We start from the raw sequence: 23606 nt of genomic DNA on the forward strand, positions 1-23606 counted from the left end.
GCAGCAGGTGCTCCTTGTATAGCAATTTGGAAATTTAATCAGATTTCCAAAGTCACAATTTTGATAACAAAACATATATTAGCAGGAAAAGAACTGGACTAATTCCCATAAAAATAATTGATTGTTTACGCAGATGTTGGTACAAGTTTAATATAGGAACTTTTCATCATTTGAATGATGTGGTTGACGCACGGAAAAATTTTATTTTTAATGGTGATCTTTGGAAATGGGTCGGTCAATGTGGGGCATCCTAAATGTATCCAGAATGCCTTTTGGCTGTAGTTAATACCAATGTGATAACATGTGATTGAGAGCTAAAATAACCACACATAGCATTGAATCCTTTCTCAAAGTTGAGTCCTCTCCATGCTCACGATGACACGATCCTCTCGAGGATGTGGATTCTCAGCTAAACAACTAGCAGTGTGGCTAACTCTATGAGTAGCTCCAACTTATCCTAGTTACCCCCTGAGCAGAAGGTGCCAAAAAACATGCTATTGTTAGCTTAGCATAAGATGCCTGGGAAAGCAAGGCCAATCTTCTGCAAATTGCCCAGATTGCTAATGTCTGTGGCTCATGGCAAGAAACTCACAATGTTCTCTCAGTGGGTTCTGGACACGGTCCAGCGTGAGCTGCAGCACGTTAAGAAGGGGAGAAATTCATGGAGATTTTAACAGGCCTGTCGTGTCCCAATTTGGCCAGCCTGAAAAATAAAGTGGTTGTGCTGGTAAAACTTGCGTAGCCTCGACGAGAAGAGAAACGTCTCCTAAAATCCAAATAAAAATGCCACTACTGGAAAAGGGAAAAATCACTGTAATACAGAGCACAGAATGCGATATTGTTATCTTTCTTTTTGTGCATTTGACTCAATTTCACACACAGAATTGCTCAGACAACACCAGTTTGTTCCAAGACATGGAGTTTATTTTACAACTGATAATAAAAGAATGCCATTTTTAATCCTGATGGAAACAAAAAACAAAACTGGAATCCATCGCTGTGTGAGAATTTCTTTTTCTCCCCCCACTGTTATGTACAGCACCTCACATCAGAGCAGATACCAGTAAAGTTCTGTCATTTGATGTAAACCACATTGAAGGACCCACTTTTCACTGAAAAATGACACTGTGGTCCAACAAGAATCTTATGTACATTTCAGCCCCGCCCCGACAGCTTTTGTCTACAAAATAACATCATATAAATGCACACAGTACAAATATGTTAAACTGTTAAGAGCCAGATATGCTGACATACATGTATACATACCTGCTGATTATTGATACAATTAATCTTAAACTTCATTTTACAACTGTAGCTTCACAATAATAAAATTGGCAGGCTACTAACAGAAATACTATACATGTTGAATGGACCAAGAAATTAGATTTTACTTCAGAAAGAAATATTCTAGATATTTTGTGACATTTTCTTTCTTTTTTTTTTGTTTTAATGGAAAATACAAAACAGTATCATATGGAGAGCTGCATACTGCCATGTTGATTAGAACTCAATAGGGTGATGTTTTCACTTTTACCCCATTTATGTCTTCATCAATGTACACTTATTTAAAGTGCTAAACTCATCTTAAACTTTTCTTCACATGGCAAACAATATACAAACATCTATGTCCATAACTTGTTAAACAGGGATACAAGCTCACTGTTTGTTTTTTTTTATAAAAAGAAACATGCACAAACTCATAAATAATAAGCAACGGGTGTTGAAATATAGTCCTTAAAAAAAATCTGTGATCAAAATAAAAGCATAGTCCAGTTTTAAAACAACAAATGGACTTTTCCCAAAGGCTCAGATAAGTTGCAGTGCATTAGGAAAGCAACAATCAATGACTACAAAGTGCCACGGCAGCTGCACCCCATGTGGCACTTTAGTCACCGAAAATATGAGTTAATAATGTAGCTAGAAGCTTCTGCAATGTGAGGACACGTCCTCTCTATATATGGTATGTAGTATGTATGTAGTATCAAAGCTACCATGTTGTGTGCTAACAACACTGGTGGCCCTGTCTCTAATGACAGATTGCAGCTTAGAGTTATAGTGCAACGGTAACCTGTCCTGCTTTCAGCGTTTTCTTCATTGTTTGTCAAATTCTTTCACAAAGATAAGATGGTCCTCTGGGGACTTGCCGTGTGTCTTGCAAAGGTGCAGTTTGATTGCATGTTTGCTGACAAATGTCCGATTGCACAGTCTGCACTGATGGATCGAGCCGGTGTCTTCTTCCGTCAGTCCAGAGGAGCCGAGAGTCCTATCCTCCATTCTGCCGACTGCCTGCTGCTCTAATATATCTATGGAAAGCTTTGAAAGGTCCTTCAGGGTGAACCCAAGGTGGGACTCCAAATGATGGATGTAGGAAGAGGGAGTCCTGAACTGGGAAGCACAGTCACTGCACAAAAACAGAGGTTGGCCAGAGTCAATATTTTTTAGGAATTTAGTCCCCCCTGTCCTCTTTAACTGGTACTTGACATTGGCCAGCCAATGTGAGATAGTAGTCATGGACAGACCAGTGAATTTACATATGTGGACCCTCTCTTGAGGTCCCAAGTCACTAATCACAAACTTTCCATCTGGAGTCTCCTTCAGACTCGAGGCAAACTGGGCCTGCAGTATTAGAAGGTGTTGGGGATTCCAGTTTGACTGTCTGCCTTTCCGTCTCTGAATGGGAGACAGTTCCTCCAAACTGTCATCTAAAGTACAGCCGTCCAGGTCCGATTTTTCAGAGATGGAAGAAGGAGTTGTTGACTTTGGTGTCAAACGGCCAGTTAGATTTTTGACCATGTCGGAAATATCCATCAAAGCGTTTTCCCGCAGAGCCGGAGACGACGTCTGTGAATTTTTGCAAACTGCTTTGCTGTTGTTGACTCTGTCGTTGCTGTTTGGAACAGAAACAGCCCTGGTTGTACTTGAATCTGAGTTTCTGGATTTGGTCAAATCCATGGGCTGGTCATCGTCGTCCTGGTTCTGGCTCAAAGTCTCTGCTGACTTCATGTGCACAGAGTTGGCGTTCATCTTGTAAAGCATTGCGAAGGGGTCTATGAAAGGGGTGGTCACCTTTGCAGCTTTACCCAAGTGGCTGTTCATTATGGACTGCAGGGCACTGAGAGGGCTGACAAGTGGTTGTTCGGTTGAGTGATCAGTAATGATGCTCAGGTTACTGCATCCATTGCTCAGAGGGCTTTTTGGTGACTTGGCTTCGCTCTTCATCAGGGTTTCTGATTTGCTCTCTGTCTGCTCTCCTTCTCTGCCTCTTGACTCACTCTTGATATCGACTACAGAATTTTTCGCCACCTTTGAGAGGTTTTCTAGATCGGGTGAAGACCGTCTGTCCTTTGGATTCGGCAAAGGAGATTTTGCCAATTTGCATTTGTTGTCTGGGAATTTGTCATCCTTTTCATTCTTTGCTGAAGTTTTCCCTGTCACCTTCTCCACTAGCTCTTCCATGGCCAGAACATTGCTCCTATGGCTTGGGGGTGGGGAGGGACTGGTTGGCGAATGGATCAGAGTGCTTAAATCAGCAGACAGGACCTTTAGACTGTTGCTGCTGAACAAAGGTTGAACCTGTGCACCTGAGGGCAAGATGGACTTCAAGGATCCGTGGAGCTGATAGGCAGCGTGGATGCTGGGATATCCACCCCAGGTTGGTGTGCCTGTTTGAGCCTTGCTGATTGCACTTGAAACAGTGTTCTCTAAAGACTTTAAGATGTCCAAGCCCCCTTTGGGAGTTTCTTCCAAGTCTTCCTCTCTCAAGTATTGGTAAGATTTGGTCTTGTGTTGTTTATCAGGCTTTTCAGTTGGATCTTCTTTCTCCTCTTTTATATTTTTCTGAGGTTCCTTGGTCTCCATTTTCTCCTCCACTGCTTCTTCATTTTTCTTTTTTTCACTCTCCTCATCGGGACTGGAAGGCTGCCCTGGGGAGTTGGGCTGTGACTTCCCATTGCTTGCTGGGAGTCGTGTCGTAGTTGGTGGAAGAGGAATTGATTGGAATTTCTCCTCAATAACTGAATCGAAAACCAACTGTTTACCCTTTTTAGAGGCTGAATTGGTCACCTTAAGGAAGTGTCCTGTGACCATCATGTGCGCTGTGAGTTGCTGCAGAGTGTCGTGTGAACTTCCGCATTCCATGCATTTGAGAATTTGTGCCTTGCGTGCTTCAAACTGCCACGTGTAACTGGCACCATTCTGGTAACCGTATCGATTGTTTGGCGTGACATAAGGATTGGCCACTTTTTGGTCTTTAGGAGGTTCTCCTAAGAGTATGCCAGAGGAGATAGACTCTGGTGAGCTCGGAGACATCATGTCTTGGAATGCTCTTTTTTTGGTTGTAGGTACCAGCTTGGAGGTGAGCGCTGGCATTGGTTCTTTTAGAGGCACTTTCTGATAGTGTTTTGTTTTGATCATGTGAACACTGAGGTCTTGCAGCGATTCGAAAGAGTGCCCACAGTACATGCATTTGAGGACTTTCTGGGCATCTTCTTTGCCCTCCATCTCCATCAGGGACCTCTTCCGTGGCTTGGACCACTTCTTGCTTCTGTCATCATCAGCATCCTTGTTGTCATCGCGGTAGTGGCCCGTCTCATTCATATGCACTGTGAGGCCTACCAAAGTGTCGTAGGCTGCGCTACAGTCCTTACACCTAAACTTGCTGGCCCCTGTAAACACAGGGCCGTACAGCTTATTATTTTGCCTGTAAAGCTGGACAGTGCTGAAAAGGCTAGGCTCTGGAAGGAGTTGGTATGTGGTCTGCTGTAAGGTTTTTGCCAATGCTGCCTGGTGCCAGTCATAAGCCAGTCCGCCCGCGCTGCTAGAGCTTACACTTGTACCACTGGTGCTGTTGCTGGACACTGTTCTAGTGGTAGTACTGCTGGTGCTAATAATATTAGTGCTTGAGGCATTGGAAGTGTTGCATCTGCTCTTCAGATGAATGTTGCCTGGGCTGTGGCTGTTCAGGAAGCCATTACGAGCTTTATGATTGGTAACGTTGCCATTGCTAGCGGCATCATTGTGCCCCTGCTTATGCTTAAGCATGTCCACAGCCATGCTGGACCAGGAGGCATCAGAGATCAGGCTTGCATAGACAGCTTTCATTTGTGCCAGACTGTCTTGCACAGAGAGGCCATTGATGGACTCTGTGCTTGCCCCTAACGTCTCCTTTATCTTTTCTTGGTCGCTAATGGAGGAAGCTGCCTTAAGATCCAGCATTTGATCGCTGGTCGTACTGAGCGGGGAGGCATAGCCAGCATCGGGGTTCGTCCCATTGCTGAGGGGAGAGTTCTGGCAGCTGTAATGATCTTTTGCATCCTCTTCATCATTGAAAAGAAAATCTGCGTCTTGACCATCCAGCGAGAGGCCGTCATCTTGCAGAGGTTCCTCTTCATCAATCTTATCTTTGAAATTGTCCTCAGGTCCATAGGCTGCAAGAAAAACAGAGGAGGGAAACGGTGGCGTTAGATGAGTTGATGATTGTATTTTCTGGTACTTTAGAATGAAACCCGTCGTGCATTCACCACAGTTACTATGTAAACAATCCTACAGCATTGTGATAAGTACCAAACATTCATATATTTGAACTGGCAGTCCCCCTTAGTGCAATGAATGAAAGCATCAATTCTTAAACCAAGGTAAATAAGAGAAAAAGATGGGGGAAAAAGGCTTCCATATGAGAGAGAGAGAACGCAGAATCCTGCATGTAGCTGCAGTATCTGTTCTCCCATGGTATACAAAGCCCAGATATATTACTGACTTTGATTTGCTCAATAAGTCCAGCATGTCACATATAATATGGATTCACAAGTAAGAGATAGTGGTAGAGAGATGCCAGCTGCCTCGGGCTTGCCAAGCCACAGTTGGCTGGAGTCAACTTGGCATCGACTGTGGAAGTTCTCACAGCGTGACGCTAGGAAATGGCCAGTGGACATGACAAGCTGTGTTGTTACTGCTTACGCTCCCCGAGTACTCCCGGCTTCAAATGTGCCATTTTAAACGAACACGTGGCGTTTTACAGTATAGCGGTGGAAAATGGCCGCCGTTCCTTCTTGTCATTTTTCCGTTCACTTCAATAATTAAATTTATCCCCCGATGACAAAATAAATCACAGAATAAGAAAATGACTGGAAAAAATAGACTACACTGGAAATATTTAAAGGTTTACACCCGAGCCGGGGAAGCAGATTAATAGGGAATATTAGAGGCAGCTTCCCCTTTTCAGTCCTCCAAAGATGCATGTCTAAAGTGCCAGAATCAGTCTCCACCGAGGAGGCAGATGTGCTGTCAGCTTCAAACAGCATGTAGCTCTCCATCCCATAATCGGAATGGACGTGATACCTGATGTTTGCGAGGTGCCAGTTACTACTGCCTGGGAAACGCTGAAGGTTCAGCAGCTGCAGCCCTCTGCTTTGTGTGCATTTAAAGGCATATTTGTGTGAGGAAAAAACAAAAAATACCCCCCCCCCCCCCCGCAAGCACTCAAAATAAAACCTTACCCTTTCTAATTAAACCCTTCTGAAGCTTTTAATTACACAAGATGAAAACATTCACTCTACTCGACCACTAAATTAGTAGATGTTAACCCTTTTGCGACTGCAGCTGCACGGTTTCTTTCAACCTGCCCATCAAGACGAAGCTCACTGTATTGAAATAAATGCAAGACTAAACCTATTCAGAGTCAATGTGGTGGAGTTTAAGACAAAGCAGCTTAGCTGACGACGTGAGGGAAACCTGACAGCAGTACAAACGCGCGCGCGTGCACGGGTTCACGCGCCGAGACTAACACTAAATTCCCGTCCTTCCCCGCCAGCCTCCGTATGTTGCCTTGACAGGCGTCAGTGTCAGGAGTGTGTCAGTGTCAGCCCGCGGTGTCAGTGTCCACGCAAACAAGCAGCGAGAGCGGCGGGAGGGAGGGGAAGTAACAACAACAAACACAAGTCAGCTCCCCCACTCCTGGCCGAGCCTCCTCCTCTTCCTCCTTCACCATCTGTGTCAGAAAAGCTGCGGGTGCCACCGCCGGCTAATAAGGCAATCAGAGATGGAAAAGATGCTGACACGGCGGCTTTCGAGCGTCACTCAGAACAAAAGAGGAAGAGGAGAGGGAGGCAGAGAGGGATGGGGAGGGGATTAAACCGGGGTGGAGGGGGTGGGGGTGGGGGAGTGGAGGTGTCTGTTGTGGTTGTCAGTCAAAAACATAAGCCCACTTTGTGTTGTCAAGCAGCACGGGCAATAGAGAAGTTCCGAAAAGACGCGGAAAAGAGGCGCCGTCGGTGCGCCTCAGCCCGGAACACGTGAGAGAGAAGTTACAGGGCGACAAAACCGAGATCTCAGGTGAAAAAGAGAGAGAGAGTCAGGAATTCCACATTAGACATAGGTGTGGCCGATCGCTCGTGTCGGGTATCTGTCGGGGGGGGGAGGGGGGGGGGGGAGCCATCTGCGTGGGGAGAGGAGCCTGTCACCATTGTTGTGCCCAGAGTCCAGGATTTCCTGCTGCAGACAGGTGACACCACAGTGGGAGTCCCTGACAACACACACACACACACACACAAACACACACACACACACGCACAAACACACTTAACAAAACAATTGGGAGATCTTCTTGATGGTAAAAAGGCACAGAAATGTGACAATATTGATCTAAATATTGTGCTAAGCTGAACCCTGACTGACTACTGGACTGGTCATTTGCATATGAAGGCCTGAGTTTTAGCATCAGACGACACCAATAACTGATCCAACAACAATAAATGAAATAAACTAGCATCTAAGAGGCTCTGTGAGTGAAGATAGATGGCATCTACTGGGATGTGTATGAACTTAAAACACAATAAAAAGGAAAGCCAATGAAATGAAACAGCAAAGAATCCCAATATTTTTGAATGGAACCAGTCCAAACAAATAATCCAAGTCAGATCAGTTGAGTTGCTTCCTGCAAACCCCAAACACCCCCCCCCTTCCAACCCTTCTTCATTTATTCATGTTGTCTCGTTGAAGAGGGCAATCCTGCCTCTCATTTGCGGCGCTAATGTCCAATTCCGCCAGCTTTCACCCAGCTGATTTACCCGGCGTGTCCGGCCGCTGCCTCTGGAGCCGGGCGCCCGGAGAAGGCTCCCTCACACCGTTTAGCGACCCTTCAAAACTGGAGCTCCGGCGTGGCAGTCTTATTTCTTTCCCCCGTTTCGCTTTGTCACCGGCCCCTCTATTCCCTGCCACTCACCTCTGATGGCTTTGGACAGGCCTGATCAGTGTGTGTCATTGACCTGTACGGTGTGCATGAGTGTGTGCGCGTTTCAGCAGAGAGAAGGCTGTAAATAAAATGACATTATTATTTCCTCTGTCCTATCATGTAGAAAAGCCAATTATGGTGATGCTTAGTATGTCAGGCAATCTATGTCTCTCCTTGCTCCCCCCTGTCCTCTTCATTCTTGCCATTTTTCCCCCTCTTTCTTGTTGCCCTGGTTTCGAGGGACCTGACAATCTCTTTAGACTTCTCTGTGGACATGGCGAGGCGCTCGTCTTTAGCCTCGACACAACTTTTCTGATTAACACATCTTTATACTTTCTTCTTTAGCGACGCCCAAAATGAAGCCACTGCCACTAGTTACTTAATTGACGGTTTCTGTAGTTTTGCAGAAATCCAAACCATTAAAATCTCATTGCTGTTTATAAAATGACTTGGATGCAACTCTGCACTTTGCCTCATTTAGCACGCACGATCTGAGCGTTCTAATTGAGAGCTAATGCTAATTTAACTACTGCTAATTTAAACATGCCCCCAATTCACTGCTCTGACCCGTGTCTACAGCTGGAGCTTACCTGCTCTGTCACTGTTTGATACTGCACATTAACGAGTTGTAATAATGAAGAAATTTGAGTCAGACAGTTTTAGACTTTGATGCTCCAAAACAGGAAGAGGGACCTGCAGGAGAGGAGCCAATTCTGGTGCCATCTTCCACCCCTCTGGTTCCCCAGACGTCATGACAACTACATTTAGCCAAAAAAGATGAGGAACTCTAGAATTTTGGCTTCACTTTCGATTACTTCTTGAATTGTTACCACAGAAACCTCCTGTAATTCATAATATAACCCACATCTTATTTGGCCAGGCAAAAAAAAAGCCCACCTAGCATCCCCCTGCCATGGCCCCCACCCTTCTCTAGCCCACATAGAACAGAGCACCATATGGCACAATAGCTCCAGGGCTTCTGAAAGCTTGTGTGTTGTACAAATCCACCTTCTCAGCTTCCACGATGCTTTCCGGTCGAGGAAATCAAAACAGGAGTTTGCTCCTCATGCTAGCAGCTAGCAGAGTTGGCTTTTTAAGTCCTATTTCCTGTTCATGCACAGAATTTGTGTTCCTGTCTGGATTCAATAAAGAAGACACATTAAATTAAATTACCTTTTCCTCAACTTTCGGACAGTCCTGAGGGCTTTCAAACATGTTCCAAGTAATTTGCAATTACTTGAACTCATATTATGCTAATAGCCTTTTTAAATGGGTCACATAGGCAATGCATTTTACCCCTGGCTAAGCTTCATTAGGCCACTCTGAGTACAGTATGTGTTCAACAGAGAGGGAGCAAATGATAACTGCTCGCCGAACAGATTAGAGATGAAACCAACAGCTAAAGAAAATAATTTCCAGATATCGTTCGAATTGCTTTGCAGTGGCCGTTCCTGTTTTATTTTTTTGTTTCCCCCCTGCCTCTTTTGCCCATTTCCTCATATCTCCCAGAGCCAGTTTTGACACGCCATGACAGTGACTGCGGTCTATAAATCACCCTTTTCCCTGAACTGTCAGTGCCTGCTTGCTCTGAGATGAAACAACAGCCATTAGCTCATCGGCACTACCGACTCCAGCCCCCTTTTCTGCTTGGCTTTCCTGCCAAAGCCCCCACACCCAGCAATCGAACGCAGTTCAGTGCTTTTCAAACCATCTGGTTTGTTTTCAGGCAAAGTACGATATAGAATCGCTAACGCTAATTAAAGATGATATGAGTGAGATTTACGCAACCAATGCCAGGCTCTGATTCAAGGCAAACTCCATCAGGCATTTGTTAAATAGAGCCAAGCCAATATGATCACATCTTTTCATTTCATTCTGTTTTTTTAAAAGCATTCCGTCAGTTTTCCGTTTAAAGACAATTTAATGTATTTAATAACGTTCTTCGCGACATTCCCAGGAAGAGACAAGAGGTGTCACCTAAATTGAAAGAATTTTAAAGGGTCCAGGCTACCAAAGTAACATTTCTTCCCTTTATAGATGCCATCTATTGAGTTCACCTGCATTGCCACTGACAGTGGAGCTTCCTCTGACTAAACAACAGCTGCTCCCATTGCCTAGCAACAACCAGTTGATGGATGACCCCAAAGATGGATAATTACCATAAATCACTATGGTTGTGTGGAGAATAGAAGCAGAAAATCATTGAAGGCAAAAACAAGCGACAGTTTAAACCGGGATGCGTGGTGATTTGGTTAACTTTGCAGAAAAGAGTCGGTTCCGTGGCTGGAAAGAGCTGGTGGGCGACCGCTAAATTCAGCAGATTTGTCTATTAGGAACGTTTTTCTTTTTTTTTTTGTTGCCTTTTTCTTTCCGAGGTTCTCTCTCGCGTTTCAGGCAGAATGAATGGGGGCTGTTAAATGAAACCTGATGAACTGACTAATGGGACAAAACCTGTCCTAAAGAAGCAAAGTGGGCAGCGGAAGGAAGAAAGGAAGCAGCAGAGAATGAATGACGGCAACAATGATGAGTTCAGCGCTGCGAGGAAACCGGGAAGAGGGGCCACAAAGGAAGCGTGTTTACCGTCTGAACGTACATGTATGGCGTGTACTTGTGTGTCTCTGTTTGTATACCAGTAACAAAGGGTAGGTAGGAAGAGAAAACAGCGCTGGGAATAAATAAAATGTCAGAAAAGAAGAAGACCCTGGGCCAATATGGGGTCATAACCCGAACAGCTCTGTCCAACAAAGTCTAGTTGCACAATACACTATCAATCAACCCACTCCATGCTGTCAGACCTCCCCTCAATTCAACAAGACCATCCATTTTGGGGCGAAACACCGAACAGGAAACTCGAGGACAGACAGAAAAATAGAGAGTAGCCATTAGACACAGATGTTGTGTTAACCCAATGCTAATACTTCCATAGCATGGTTACCTTTTACAGTAGGTATGAAATTCATTATCAAGTGAATCCACATTTGGGTTAAAGGTTTAAATGTATTTGTTTGTGTTTTTGGTGTCATCAGATTGTAGATTTAGTCCTAAACGTCTGCTGTATTTGTGACAAGCTTGTCACAGCTGCACGCAGCTTCAGGAAGTCCCCGCCTGGGGCGATTAGCTCAGCGCTGCAGACTGACATAGCTTCAGTCACATAAAGACTTCCTACGTACTCTCCACAGAGTGGAGCGCCCGCTCCTGGGACGCTCCCAGTGCACGCTCCCAGTGCACGCTGCGATGCTGCAGCTGGAGAAACACATCGAACACAATCGGGGTAGATTAGCTGCTGCTAATGCATCCTGTGGCATTTTGGGGTTGAAGGTCAGCGGCCGGGGCGACTTTATTTTGTCGAATTCAAACGTCAAAATTGACCAAAAGTGGAAGTGAAACTTTTGTGCGGGGTCACATGGTCACCTGAGAGCAAATCGAATGACTGGCATCCCTGTGAGGTTTATCTAGACTGTCCAAGGCGAAAGCACAAGCACGCTCATGCATGCTTGAAAAAACAAGCCAAGAACCAGATATGCATCACGGGACTGAAAAAATAAAAAAGCAGGGACTCGACTTGATGAGCACAGGTCCTCGGAGACCTGACTCACATCCCTCCCCCAACATAAACAATGACAGACAAAGAAATTAGAACTTTAAAAACCATAAAGTCACTTCAGGGAAATTAATTAGATTCACAAAGCCTCCAGGCACAGGGCTGCTCAGGACAACAAAAATGTCCCTGAACATTTTAGTGCTTTTAACCGCACGCGTCTTCGGGGAAATACCGGCGGGCCATTATACTTTATGCATCGCCACATTCTCTCTCTCGTTCTGCCCGTTCCTGTGACGAGTGAGCGCCGCAGTCTGGACAGCGTCGCGCCGCTCCGTTTCAACCCTCGTTTGGCATTAAAAGCGTGATTAGCGGCATGGTGGGACAACAAAAACAAAACCAAAAATCCATGCAACACAAGCATAGCTTGCAGCACTACTCTCTGGTGTTTCCATCTGCGCTTGCGAGGAGTTCTTTTTCCACCCTTTTTCCCAACGACTGTGGTGATAAAGCGACAAAAGAAGAAATGATAGGAGGGAGGAGGGATTAGTGGCTGAAAAAGAGTCCCTGGAGAAAGTCAGTAAATTATGTGTTCTCAAAGTGGACGAGTATCAGTAACCATCTCGCTCTAATTGCAACTGTGTGTGACTATGCACGCCTGTGTGTGTGTGTGTGTGCGTGAGGGTGCACAATGGCTATGAACAGCTTCACAGTCAGAGGGAGAGAGACAGGAAGAGAGGAAGCAATCCTTCAACAGAGCACAATATCAGACTGCGGACAGACAACTAACGGCTGGAAGGTTCTGGAAAAAAAAAAGAAAAGAAAAAAAAAAGAGAAAAGGCCTGCCTCCCTCACATTTCAGCTCCCGGTGCCGCCTCCTAAAGTGCCCTCCATCTCACACTTACACACATAAATGGCACCATAACTCCATATCCGCAATCAATCTGGGCTATGAAGACGCATCCATCTTCAGTAATGTTAATGGGAGGGTTCGGAGGGGTTGGCGGCGGAGGTGGGGGGGTGGAGGACGGGGGTAAACCAGAGGGTACGTGACTGCAGAGCTGACCTCGCAGCACTGTGAGCTAATCCGGCCTGCGCGCGCAATAAAACAGCACAGGGGTAAATGAATAAAAAGCAGGAACAGAGTTATGCCGCTGCGTGTGCTCGCGTTGACGCGCTTCGCCTCTGCGTCGGGGGGTCAGGTGTGTGTGTGTGTGTGCGGGGGGGGGGGGGGTGAGAGACTGATGGCTGTCAGCTTTCATCTGGCAGAGAAAATAAATTAGGCTTATGAAGACAAATGAACGGAGGGAGTGAATGGGGGTGGAGTGGAGAGAGGAAAAGGGGGATGTTGTGAGTATGTGGCTGCGTGGATTTGGCTGTTGCCAAGAAAGAGAGTTTCTTCTCTTTATTAAAAAGGACGGGCACATAGACGGGCCCGCTGCTGGCAACAGGAGACGCTTTGGCTCCATGTACCCCCCCACCCCCCCCACTCTTTCCTTTCTTTGAACTTTCTTTACAGCTTTGGCGTCGCTTCGTTTGGTTTGTTTCCTCCGCCCGTGTGTCGGCGTCAGCGTGTATCCATGTGTGTTCTATCTCTGCAGATTTGTCAGTGTCTATCCCGTGACACGCTCCCCTCGCTGCGAGTGGAGGGGCGCTCTCCGGGGGCTTTGTCACGCGGTGGTCTGTTCTGTTCCTGAGGCCTGGCGCCCCTCGTTTGATAAATGACACATGTCATTCTGTCAGCCCCTGCCATCCGGGCTGGGAGGCCCCGAGCTGATGTATGGCCGCCCAGGCTAAAGGAAATCAGGGTGTTTTGGCAGCCTACTGAGAACATGGCCCTTATAAAGGGAATGTGTGTGTGTGTGTGTGTGTGTGTGCGTGTGTGTGCCTGTCTGTCCGTCATACTGACTGAATGTTTAATTGTGTGTATATGCGACTATTAGTGAGTGTCCGTGTCTTGCCGAGCGAGTATTTGTGCGTGCGTGTGCATGCTCTCAACCTGTCAAGCGGACGGGCAGAGGGAGACAAATCATCGCCATGGCCGCCCCAGCTGTTCCCCAAATTTGGTGCGAGGAGGAGAACGAAGGGGGGGGGGGGGGGGCTTGTCGTTTGAGTTTTAAACGGCTGATGCTTCCCAGAAACGGGAATGAGTGAGAGGACAAGTGGAGCTCAGCAAACACACACACACACACACACACACACACACACACATGCGCCCGTGTGCTGAAGCAAATGTGTAATGTTGCAGTAGGAACCGGGCCAGCACCAGAAGGAAGCGACAGAAAACCAGAGTGGTTTTCGTGTAAACAAGCATCAGGCGTGGGGATGAAGCGTTCACACCTGAGCTCAGTAAAACGCAAAAGGCTGGCTGTGTTTTCCGACTTTACGAGAGGCGCCGCTCCTCGCAAATGTGCTGAACGTGCACGCTCCTGAAGGCCTGGATCCAGCCACGGCGGTCCCGCTAACCGTCCTGTCCAGCTGTAGCGCCGGCCCAGCCCGACGGGCTCCTTAAAAAGTGAATTTTTGCGAAGCGACTCGTCGGAACAGGACCGCTCCAGACCTCCGGAGGAATCGCCCTCATCTCTCCTTGTCCTCCTGCACACGGAGGTTTCCTCGTCCCACCTGAATGATATGAACTCTGTTTGACCCCCTTTGATTGGATGCTGGCTGAAACACCCCCCTCCAGCCTCTCCCACGGAAAAGAAGCGGGAAAAGGGGAAAAAAATAGCGTCATTAAGCTGTGAGTGATGAGTGGCAGCCATGGGTGACATCCCCCCCTTTCGTTCTTCCCCCACTAACTGCTTTCACTGTCTCTCTTTTTTCTCCCCCTTTGCCTTGGTGTTCTCTCCCTTTTTCATGTCTCTCTCCATCCCTCAACCCCTCTAGTCATTTCTCTTTCACCCCTCTGTTGTTTTGCCTCCTCTTTTTCCACTCCCCCCCTTCTTTTTTCTTCCCTGGCTCTTTTTTGTCTGCTGTCACTCTTTTTCTCCTCCTTTTTTTTCCAGCCTCTTACGCCCCTCCTCGCGCGCACACACAATAGCTCCTCGCTCGGCCCTGTCTAGCTCTCTTGCCTCGGCCGTGAAGACGCGCCGTCCCTCCATACAAAATAGATTCCAACGATCATGAGGAGGGGCTCCACGTTTTCATCTGGTCACGATTGCGGGGCTGGTGCTGCAGGCGCTACGCTAAAGTGTTAGCTTCCATCAAGACTTTTTTTAGATGGCTCATTCAAGTCGTTTGAGGACAGTCCAGCGGTGGGTGGATAAATGAACAACTCCACCTCTGCCAGCTAACTCAGACAGCTTCTCCCGGGTCACGTAGAGTAATGGTGCTGATTTTTTGGTGGAATCTGAGTGGGGGTTGATAATGGGCTTGAGAATGGGCAGCTGTATGAAAATCCGAGACAGTCCTCATTGTAGCAGTTGCTGTACACATAAAGTTGAATAGCAATTTGCTAATTGGTAAAATGAAGCAGAAGCGCTTCTGGGTCAGTGGAAACTTGTTCCTGTTTTGCCTCTGTGCTGTTTCCACACCCACAAAAAACAACCAAAAATGTGACCATATTAAAATTACATATAAATAAGTGTTGACCTATAGTTTGAGACACCAAAGACGAGTAGCAGATGCTCAGGTGGGCTGCAGGTCCCCAAATACCCTGCAGCTCACATGTTGAAGCTAGCGTGTAACCGGAGTTTATTCAGCCAGAATCACAGACTCGGTGAGCTGTGTGAGTGATGTGGGAGACATTCGGGTGTACAAGAGACCCCCTGCTGTCGTCCTGGAGACAGACGACTTATAGAAAGCTTAGCCCGTACCCCCTCCCAGGGACTGTCAGTGTCTGAGACGAAACGACGGCTCAAGAAAGATTTAGGGGAATTTTTTTTTCTTGCCAGGGCAGCATGTGGTGCTGCTAAATGGATCGGCATCCCGAGACATTATATCCTCTTTCAACTGCCCATCACGCCGACAACTGTTGCGTGTGTGTTTACCCCCGAGCGGATGATGGCCGGTGGGCTCCTTTTGAATGAAAGGCTCCAACAGAACCCAGCAACAAAATGCGCTTTGATTCTCCTCCTGGTCAGCTAGCTTTATGGCTAACTGATGGCTCTTGGAAATTACATGACAGTCATGTGTTTCGACTTCAAAGAGGGTGATAGGAAACCGAAAATTTCTGTGACCTTTCGAATTTTTAAATAAGCTAGAAGGGTGACTGCAGGAGGGGGTTAAAACCAGACTACTGAACACACAAAAGAAGAGGAATAGGAGAACAAGGCCAGCAGTCCTGACAGGGAATTACACTCTTTTCCAGACACCGAGTTCATGTTCTTGTAACCAGTTCACTGGCTCCTGAGCATCCGGCGAGGAAGAGCGATAGATGAGGGCAAGAGACAGGGAGGAAGATGAAAGCAAACATGAGCAGGCTGCAGGAGAATTGAGTCGGTACCAAAGAGATTGATGACAGATAGGACAATGAGAAAAGGCTTATGGAGGACGCGAAGAGGGGCCCGAAAACCATACGAGGGGGCCAAGATAAAAATGAAGAGGTGAGGGGAGGAAAGAGAGATGGCACGCCGTGCCGCTGCGGCGCGACCTTCCCCGCCGTCCACCTCCAAGGACAAAGTGTCATCTGTTAACTGTATCTATTCCCCCATGACTCATCTGCAGCGAGAAAGCATCCAAAAAAGATATTCATTGCTTCTCAGCCCACCTTATCAGTTAAACAAACACTCCTTTGGGGAAGGAAATTTCTGCCAGACTTTTGTCTAATTGCACGGTTTGGATGTGCTGAGGCCAGCAATTATCCCTCGCAATGTAGCATAAAAGAAGCTGCTTTTTTTACTCGAGTGCTGATAAAGTGAAATACTTCTGGGTACCGCTAGGAATACACACTCATTCTTCGAGCAATCGAAAATAGAATAAAATGATGCAAGTGTCCATTACAGAACTCATTCTTCTGTTGTGAACCTAAATGACTTTGCTGTTATAATATTCACTCACAACATCCTGCAGCAGTCAGAGGCTCTGATTTCTCTTTTTGTCAAGCCTTCCTGCAAAATGCCGGTATTATTATTCCCTCCCGAGATAAACAGGAGGCAACGGTGAGACCTGAGCTCAGGTTACGTTACACGGCTCCAAATTTCAATGTAATATGTCAATATGAGTCCACTCAGATTCCCGTTTACACAAGAAAAACCTGCTGGAAAATGTATCGCTTTTCACTGTTTTCGAGAAGTAAGGCTTTCAGACGGGAATATTTTGAAAATGAGTGATGTGAACACTCGAACGCTGTAGTTTCCCTGCCAGGCCACTAGTTGGCAGTGTGTTTTGTGCCTGTGCAGGTAACCAAGCGTCACAAAACTTTTGGTTTCTCCATTTACGGGGACTGAAAACACTATTTCTGCGTAAAGGGACGGTCGATACTTGAGATATTTGCTGTTTCCACCTGAAAATGTAAAGACTGAAAGAGAACACCCTGATTTAATGTGGATCTTCAATGTGTTTCCAACTTAATTAGGTCATTATAGGCAGTGGTAGGGATCAGATGTGTACATCTTTAGCTAAAGTGTCTCGTGTCGTTTTAATTAGTAACCCGTTATGTTGAGGTACAAAACGGGAAGGAAAATTCTTTAATTTTCCACAAGCACAATGTTGTTATATGAGACTGAATCCTAATTGACCTCCAGCATTGTCTCTTTTTTGTGTTCACCTGGCAACACAGCAGCTTTACGTGCTGGCGTGTCTGCACCATAGGCACATGGAATTAGCAGCTAATACCACGAGGGTGAGATTAGCTGCCCTGCTGTGAATCAATGGGCAAAATAATTGCTAATATGCTAAATATTGATTAGCCCTCCTGCCGTGCTCTCATTTTGTGGCCACGATAGAGCCGCAGCAAGGGTAAAGTGTTACTTCTCAAAAGACACACGGACAGAACAGCAGGGTTGGGGGAGGGGGGCTCAGCAGCTATTCTTAATTGACACCTGTCAGCACAATGGCAACAATCACAGCTGCTGCTGAAGAACGTCCATCCAAGGCTTGTTCATCTGTCACTTCTGATATCGCTTCTTCACGCCGCTCCTTGCCGTCTACTTCTGCTCGTCCACACTGAGGCGTCCAGAGGAAACGCAACTTTGAAGACTAGTTTGGGCCTGGAAACGCAAACGTTGCAGCTTTGGGCAAGTCTGATGGCAGCTGCAGCATCTGTCCTTAGTAGCTACAGTGCAACAATCGCAGACAGACCCTGAGTCAAGCCAGTTGGAAATCCAAGATGGCCGCACGGCGTGTCGACTGTTGGCCAATTCATCTCATTTTTGTGTAATAAAATGAGTCGCACCAGCTGTATTTGGCAACTTCTACCAGTAGGCACCTTCAACTCGAACAAATTCCTCTTCAAGAATGAATAAAGGCATCATAAGATTAAAAAAATAGCAAAGCTTATTTTAAATTGTGGTTTTAGGCTAATTTGTAGATTTGTCACGTGTAATGTGACACACGCACGCACACAAAAGAAAGCAATTGTGCATGGTCTGGGTTTGTGGATTGTTGGTCAGCCCACCAGTGCTCGAACCCCCCTCAAGGCCATTAAAATCAACGGTTTCATTGTTATTATTCCTGTTTTTATTACGCAGGCATGTCGTACATTACAGCTTTTGTTGTGCAGCTGGTTTGAAATGAAGCCAAGGTTGGAAAAAAAAGAAAGAAACCCAGACACGACAAACAGGAGCAGGATGTGTTTATGAGCGTGGATGCTCATCAGCTCCATTCCCATCAAAACGACCTTGTTTTCGTTGCGTCGCCGAGGCTCCTTGCGCCACGCCCGAGTGAAACCCCAGGTTTTCCCGCTTCCTCTGATCCTCATTAGGCTCTCGGACAGTTATCCCTTGCGGCTGCGGCGCCGAACGCCTTTACATCATCAGCCGGGCCTAATTCTCTCATATTTTCAATCCGAGCCTCTCGATTCCGTAAGAGCAGTCATCGATCTTCATTTGTCACTTAACCTCTACGAAGACGAGGACGCGGAATGTTAGCCGGGCGGGAGTGCGTATTAGTGCGTGTCTTTGATTTCCTGGAGGCCTCCCGCCTGCGACGCCACATGCAAATGAAACGGCGGGGGAAGCGGAGTGTGGGATCGCGAATGCATCCACGCGCTCCTTCAGTCAATGTCACCTGTTAATGACGCTTTCCACGCGCTGCCTTATCACACCATCAGCGTCACACACGGCCGGGTTGCACAAACCCCTCGCCTCTGCAGACACACATGCGGGACTTTTCACTTCTAATAACGCCTTTTCCCTGCACACGGCTCAACTGCGGCTCCTGGCGAAGGTCTTTCAACGCGAAGTTTGGCGAGCGGCTGACGTGCCCCATATCTGCAGCACAGTTACAGCCAGCGCCGCTTCTAGAAGTGTCCCTTTTTCTTTACCTATTAAGAAAACTAGCCGCGCTGCACGTGGAACTGTGGAGAGCGCGAGCACACACCCACGCTCAGACTCCAAACCTTGTTACGGGGGTGTTTGTGTCCAGCACAACATCGCTTCACATCTGTCAACCTCTGCTGTTGACTCTACACCAGAACAACCGGGGCTTCGCCTGTGAGAGGTGGCTAACACTGACTTGATTATATCGAGGCGGCTCGCAGACTTGACACCTCGCTGAATTTGTAAGCATTAATCGGAAGGGCCCTGTCACTGATCCGTCAGCTACCTGGATAATTAGGTACCGTGGCTAACGATGCTGTCGCGGAGAGGGGAAGCTCAACTTCTCCTTCCTTCAAGTCATAATTAAGAGGCTCCGTTAGCAACGAGGCAGCCATAGCAGCGGTACAGTGCTGGTGTTTGTGAGGTGTGGGTGGAGTTCAGTAAAGGCTCCCAACACAAAAGCCAGATGATTAAAATGTGGGAAACCCAAACATTTCTTTAATATGTAATATCATTTGAAGCATCTCTCAAACGACATCTGCACATCCTCCCTCCGTGGCCTGCGCTAATTCTGCCAGTCCAGATGCTGCTCTAAACGCTGTCAGGGGAGATGAGAATCCAGCAGTGGATCAAATGTTTCAGAAACTTTTAGACATCGGAGAGCGCTACCCTGCCTAATTCAACCTAACTAGCTACACAAGGACAAAGATGCTAATTCAAAACACCGCTTCATCCCCCTGTCGGGCTGCGCCTGCTCCTCCCTGTCAGTTGTGTTTAATAGCAAAGGGGTTTTATTTTCTACATATCCATATTTTTGCAGCTAGGCCTTTATAAATCCTGTGGAGTAAATTTCACATAGCATCGCCCCATAATCACGCTGACATGTTGACTGATTAGTTGACAGATTCATTACTAAGTGTGTCAGTGTTTGATTTAAGATAGCGCGGCTGTCAAACTAAAAGCAGGAATAGAAACGCAGCAATGCGATTAATTATCCACCGGCGACCAAAAGTGAGACCTCGGTGTCAAAGCAAATGCAGAATTATGGCTTCTTTGTTTATCGCACACACAATATCTCACATTGCTGGTTAGCTTAGCTGTCATATGTATGTTTCTGTGTTGTTTTCTTCACATGGGGACAAGAATAGCTGCGTTTCTTTTTGTTCCGCGGCTTCTGTCAGACAGTAAAGCTGGTAAAAACTCAACTGGAAGCCTTCAAGCAAAATAGTAATCAATGAATAGTGAAAAAATTGTTGCAGACACATGTCGTCTCTATTATAACCTCATGACCTCCCACGCTCTTCGTCCTCTTCTACTTGATGTCAACCCGCTGTTTACCTTTCGGGGAACTACTCGAACACCTCTCCACGCAAGGCCGAAAAGAAAAGACGACAAATGACTGCAGCAAAATGCCGCCGCCGCTGCTCAGATTACACCGCGCCGAACTCAACGGCCAAGACTAACAGACGCGCTAATGAAGTTCCGAACGAAGGAACACTGACGTATTGTCACTGGTCATAAAGCAGATAGGCTGCAGCACCATTACAGGGTCTAAAATCATCACTGTGACTGATGAAACAGAGCCTGTTTCAAATGGCGTACAAAGAGCTATTGAAGCATCCCTCTCTCTCTCTCTCTCTTTTCTTTCAGTGCAACTCCAAAGTGACAAATCAAGGTTGGTGGAAATATCTGGAAATGCATGTAAAAATAGCCTTCCGTTTATAGGTGTGTGCGCCATTTCACAGAGGAAGCAGCCTCGAGCGCACACACACACACACACACACACACACACACGCGCGCGCGAGCAGAAGTGTTAAGGCGTGTGGATCGCCTTTATGTCAGGAAGTGGAAACAATGAAACTGCTGTTGAGTTTGTCACAAAAACAGAAAATCTAATTAATACCAGCGTGCAAGCGAAACAGGCTGCAAAAACAGAGAGAAACAGCCCCCCCCCTCCAAACTTCTGATGCTCATTTCTCGGCCTTCACGCACGTTTCCCTCCATCCTTCACCGAAGCCTCGTGTCAATTCCGAATTACAGCCCCGCCGAGTTCAAAGTCTCTCTGTCACAACCTTGATTAGGTCTGCTTAACCTCACATTTCCATCGCCTGCTTAACATTCTACAGCTGTTTTATTCAGCTTTGGTCATTACTGTGCCAACTTCAAAGCCCCCCCGTCACTGGAAAACGCACGACAATCACGCACATCTCCTCGGACGTCAGGCGGACGTTCGATTCTGGACAAAAAAACCAGATCGTTTCTGGCTTTTTGCTTTCATGACTGCCGCTTTTGTGGCAGCTCGACTGGGTTCGGACCGGCATTTCCAGTGACCCAGTAGTGACTTTAGGTTTTATTTACTTGTTTATTACGCCTGAATCCCTGCCAAGGCTTCGGAATGCAAACATTTACTTCCTCCTCCCGAGAGGTCAAACAGGAGGGACCATCAAAGGTCGGCGCTCCACTTCACCCTGCAGCCGCCTGCTTCTGAGGGAGATGCCTCCCTGTGATCTCGCCATGCCCCAGCACCTTCTCCCCCTCCCCCTCCTCTCCCCTTCCTCCTCCCCCCGACGGGTATTAATCGCAAACTATTTATCCTGCTTTAGAACTTTTCTTTCAATTTGTCTTTTCTTTGCTCCTGGGCAGGGGCAAAAAGTTATTCTTTGAGGGAGTCCGGCTGACGGGCGCATGCGTGTCTCCATGGTGAATGATTTACTGATGCTTATCTGGAATGAATAGATCAAAGGCAGTCACATGACAGGCGATCAATCAAGCATCAAATCAAAGATGGCAATCCCGGAGCGGAACGCAAGCTGAAAATATGCCACTTTTCTTTCTTTTCTCCCCCTTTCGTTTTTTTTCCAAGCCGGCACCAGCACATCAAACACTTTAGCCTGTAAAAATGAGATAAGATGAGCTTTGTGTGGAGAACATGGAAGCTGGCAACTACAGCGGATGATCAGCTTTAAAGCGCTGCGGCTGAAGCGCATCTGAGCGCATTCATCTCTCACAGGCGGAATTGGCACCGATGCGTGACCGCGTAGAAAAACAATGATGCTGCCAGTCGAACGTGGCTCAGGCGAGCAGAAAAGCAACTTATTATGCGCCGCTGGAGAGTTGGGGAAAGTACGCGCAGCGGCGGAACCGCTGACATTATCGTCGCCGCGCGTCGAATGCGCAAAACTTCTGTTTGCGTGCACACCGTTGTTGTGTTTTCAGTTGGGGGAGGGGGTGGGGGTGTGTGTGTTTGTGTATGTGTGTGTTTATAGGGAGGGCCGGGGCTTACCTGATGACCGCCGCGGCGCTTGCTGCTTTCTCCTCGGCATGCTGCTGCAAGAGTTTCCACTTGACTTTTCATGCAGAGAACAAAATAGCGGACGAGCCGCGGAGGAACCGATGCAAGCAGATCAAATCACAGCCAGCAGCGTGTCCTCGGCTCTTCGGGCTGCTGCTTTAAAGTGTAGATCCCTGGCGAGGGTGGGAAAGTCTTTTTATTTTTGAAGCGACGTGGAAGTGGAGCGTTGGGATCAGTCACTGCTGGTCATCTTAAAATCAGTGTCCCGGTCAGAGAAAAATAAATAAATTGCGGTTCATTTAAAGCAAAAGGAGCTCGCCCGTTAACTTCTGCCGAGCACACAAACTCATCGCAGCTCGGGTCGGCGTGAAACTGGCGGAAAATCTGTGCGCAGATCTACCGAGGAGGGAGATCGGGAGAGTCGGGGCTCCTCGCCGCGTTTCCAGCAGAAAATATTTCACCAGCACTTCTTTTCCGTAGCTCTGTTCAAAGCCAAAGTCGACAAATCGGTGCTTTCCGCGTTGCACAAGAAGAAAATAATGAAAATTGAGTCCGAACTGCGCTCGGCGGCTCCAGGTGGCGGCTCCGCTCTCCGAGGCTCCGCTACGGTCTTTCGGGAGGAAATCAGGAAAAAAGAAAGGAAAGAGTGACACGTTAGTCGAGCTGGGTGTGAGTGTGTGTCAGTCTGTCAAGTGTGTGCGTGGAGAAAAGCCCGCAGCTCGCACACACACCCCGTCGCTTCCCCCCTGAAAACACCCCCGCGGATAATGAAATACTCACAGAGACGCCGTCCGTCCGATTGTCAACACGGACACTTGACGAATTTCACTGAAAGTCATCTGAAATCAGAGCCAGCGGGCCCGCCCTCTCAGCCGCAGTCTGCGGGGTATTGTTGTCCTGCTTGTCTTTTATTTATTGTTATTAGTATTTTTTTCTGTTATTCTAAGGAGCGCATCTAACGTCCTCGGGAATTCTCCGCAGTGAAATGTGCGCACGTCGGTGATGCGCCGTGCGTTCAGACAGCTTCCCCACTGATAGACAGACACATCCAGCTGCCTCTCCGGCCTCTCCTTTACTCCACCCCTCCACAAGCGTCACCCTGACAGTCAGAGCCCACCTGTCAATCTGCCG

General features: G+C 47.2%; 1 protein-coding gene across 1 annotated transcript; it reads right to left on the minus strand.

Moving 5' to 3' along the window:
• Positions 1-902: 902 nt before the first annotated feature.
• LOC101079525 (teashirt homolog 1-like) lies at positions 903-23556 on the minus strand. The gene is made up of 3 exons (XM_011608996.2): positions 23256-23556; positions 22467-23085; positions 903-5426 (listed from the first exon to the last, which is right to left on the minus strand). Exons 2-3 carry the CDS (start codon positions 22504-22506, stop codon positions 2092-2094), a joined length of 3375 nt encoding a protein of 1124 aa, XP_011607298.1. The 5' UTR covers positions 22507-23085; positions 23256-23556; the 3' UTR covers positions 903-2091.
• Positions 23557-23606: the final 50 nt, after the last annotated feature.

The sequence above is a fragment of the Takifugu rubripes genome, chromosome 12 (assembly GCF_901000725.2).
Source record: "Takifugu rubripes chromosome 12, fTakRub1.2, whole genome shotgun sequence".
In the NCBI taxonomy this organism is placed as follows: domain Eukaryota; kingdom Metazoa; phylum Chordata; class Actinopteri; order Tetraodontiformes; family Tetraodontidae; genus Takifugu; species Takifugu rubripes.

Coding starts and splice junctions, on each gene's coding strand:
- LOC101079525 (XM_011608996.2), bottom strand. CDS start 22,506: ATGCCGAGGAGAAAGCAGCAAGCGCCGCGGCGGTCATCAG. Junction 5,427..22,466: donor AGCGCCGCGGCGGTCATCAG/GTAAGCCCCGGC, acceptor TTTTTCTTGCAG/CCTATGGACCTGAGGACAAT.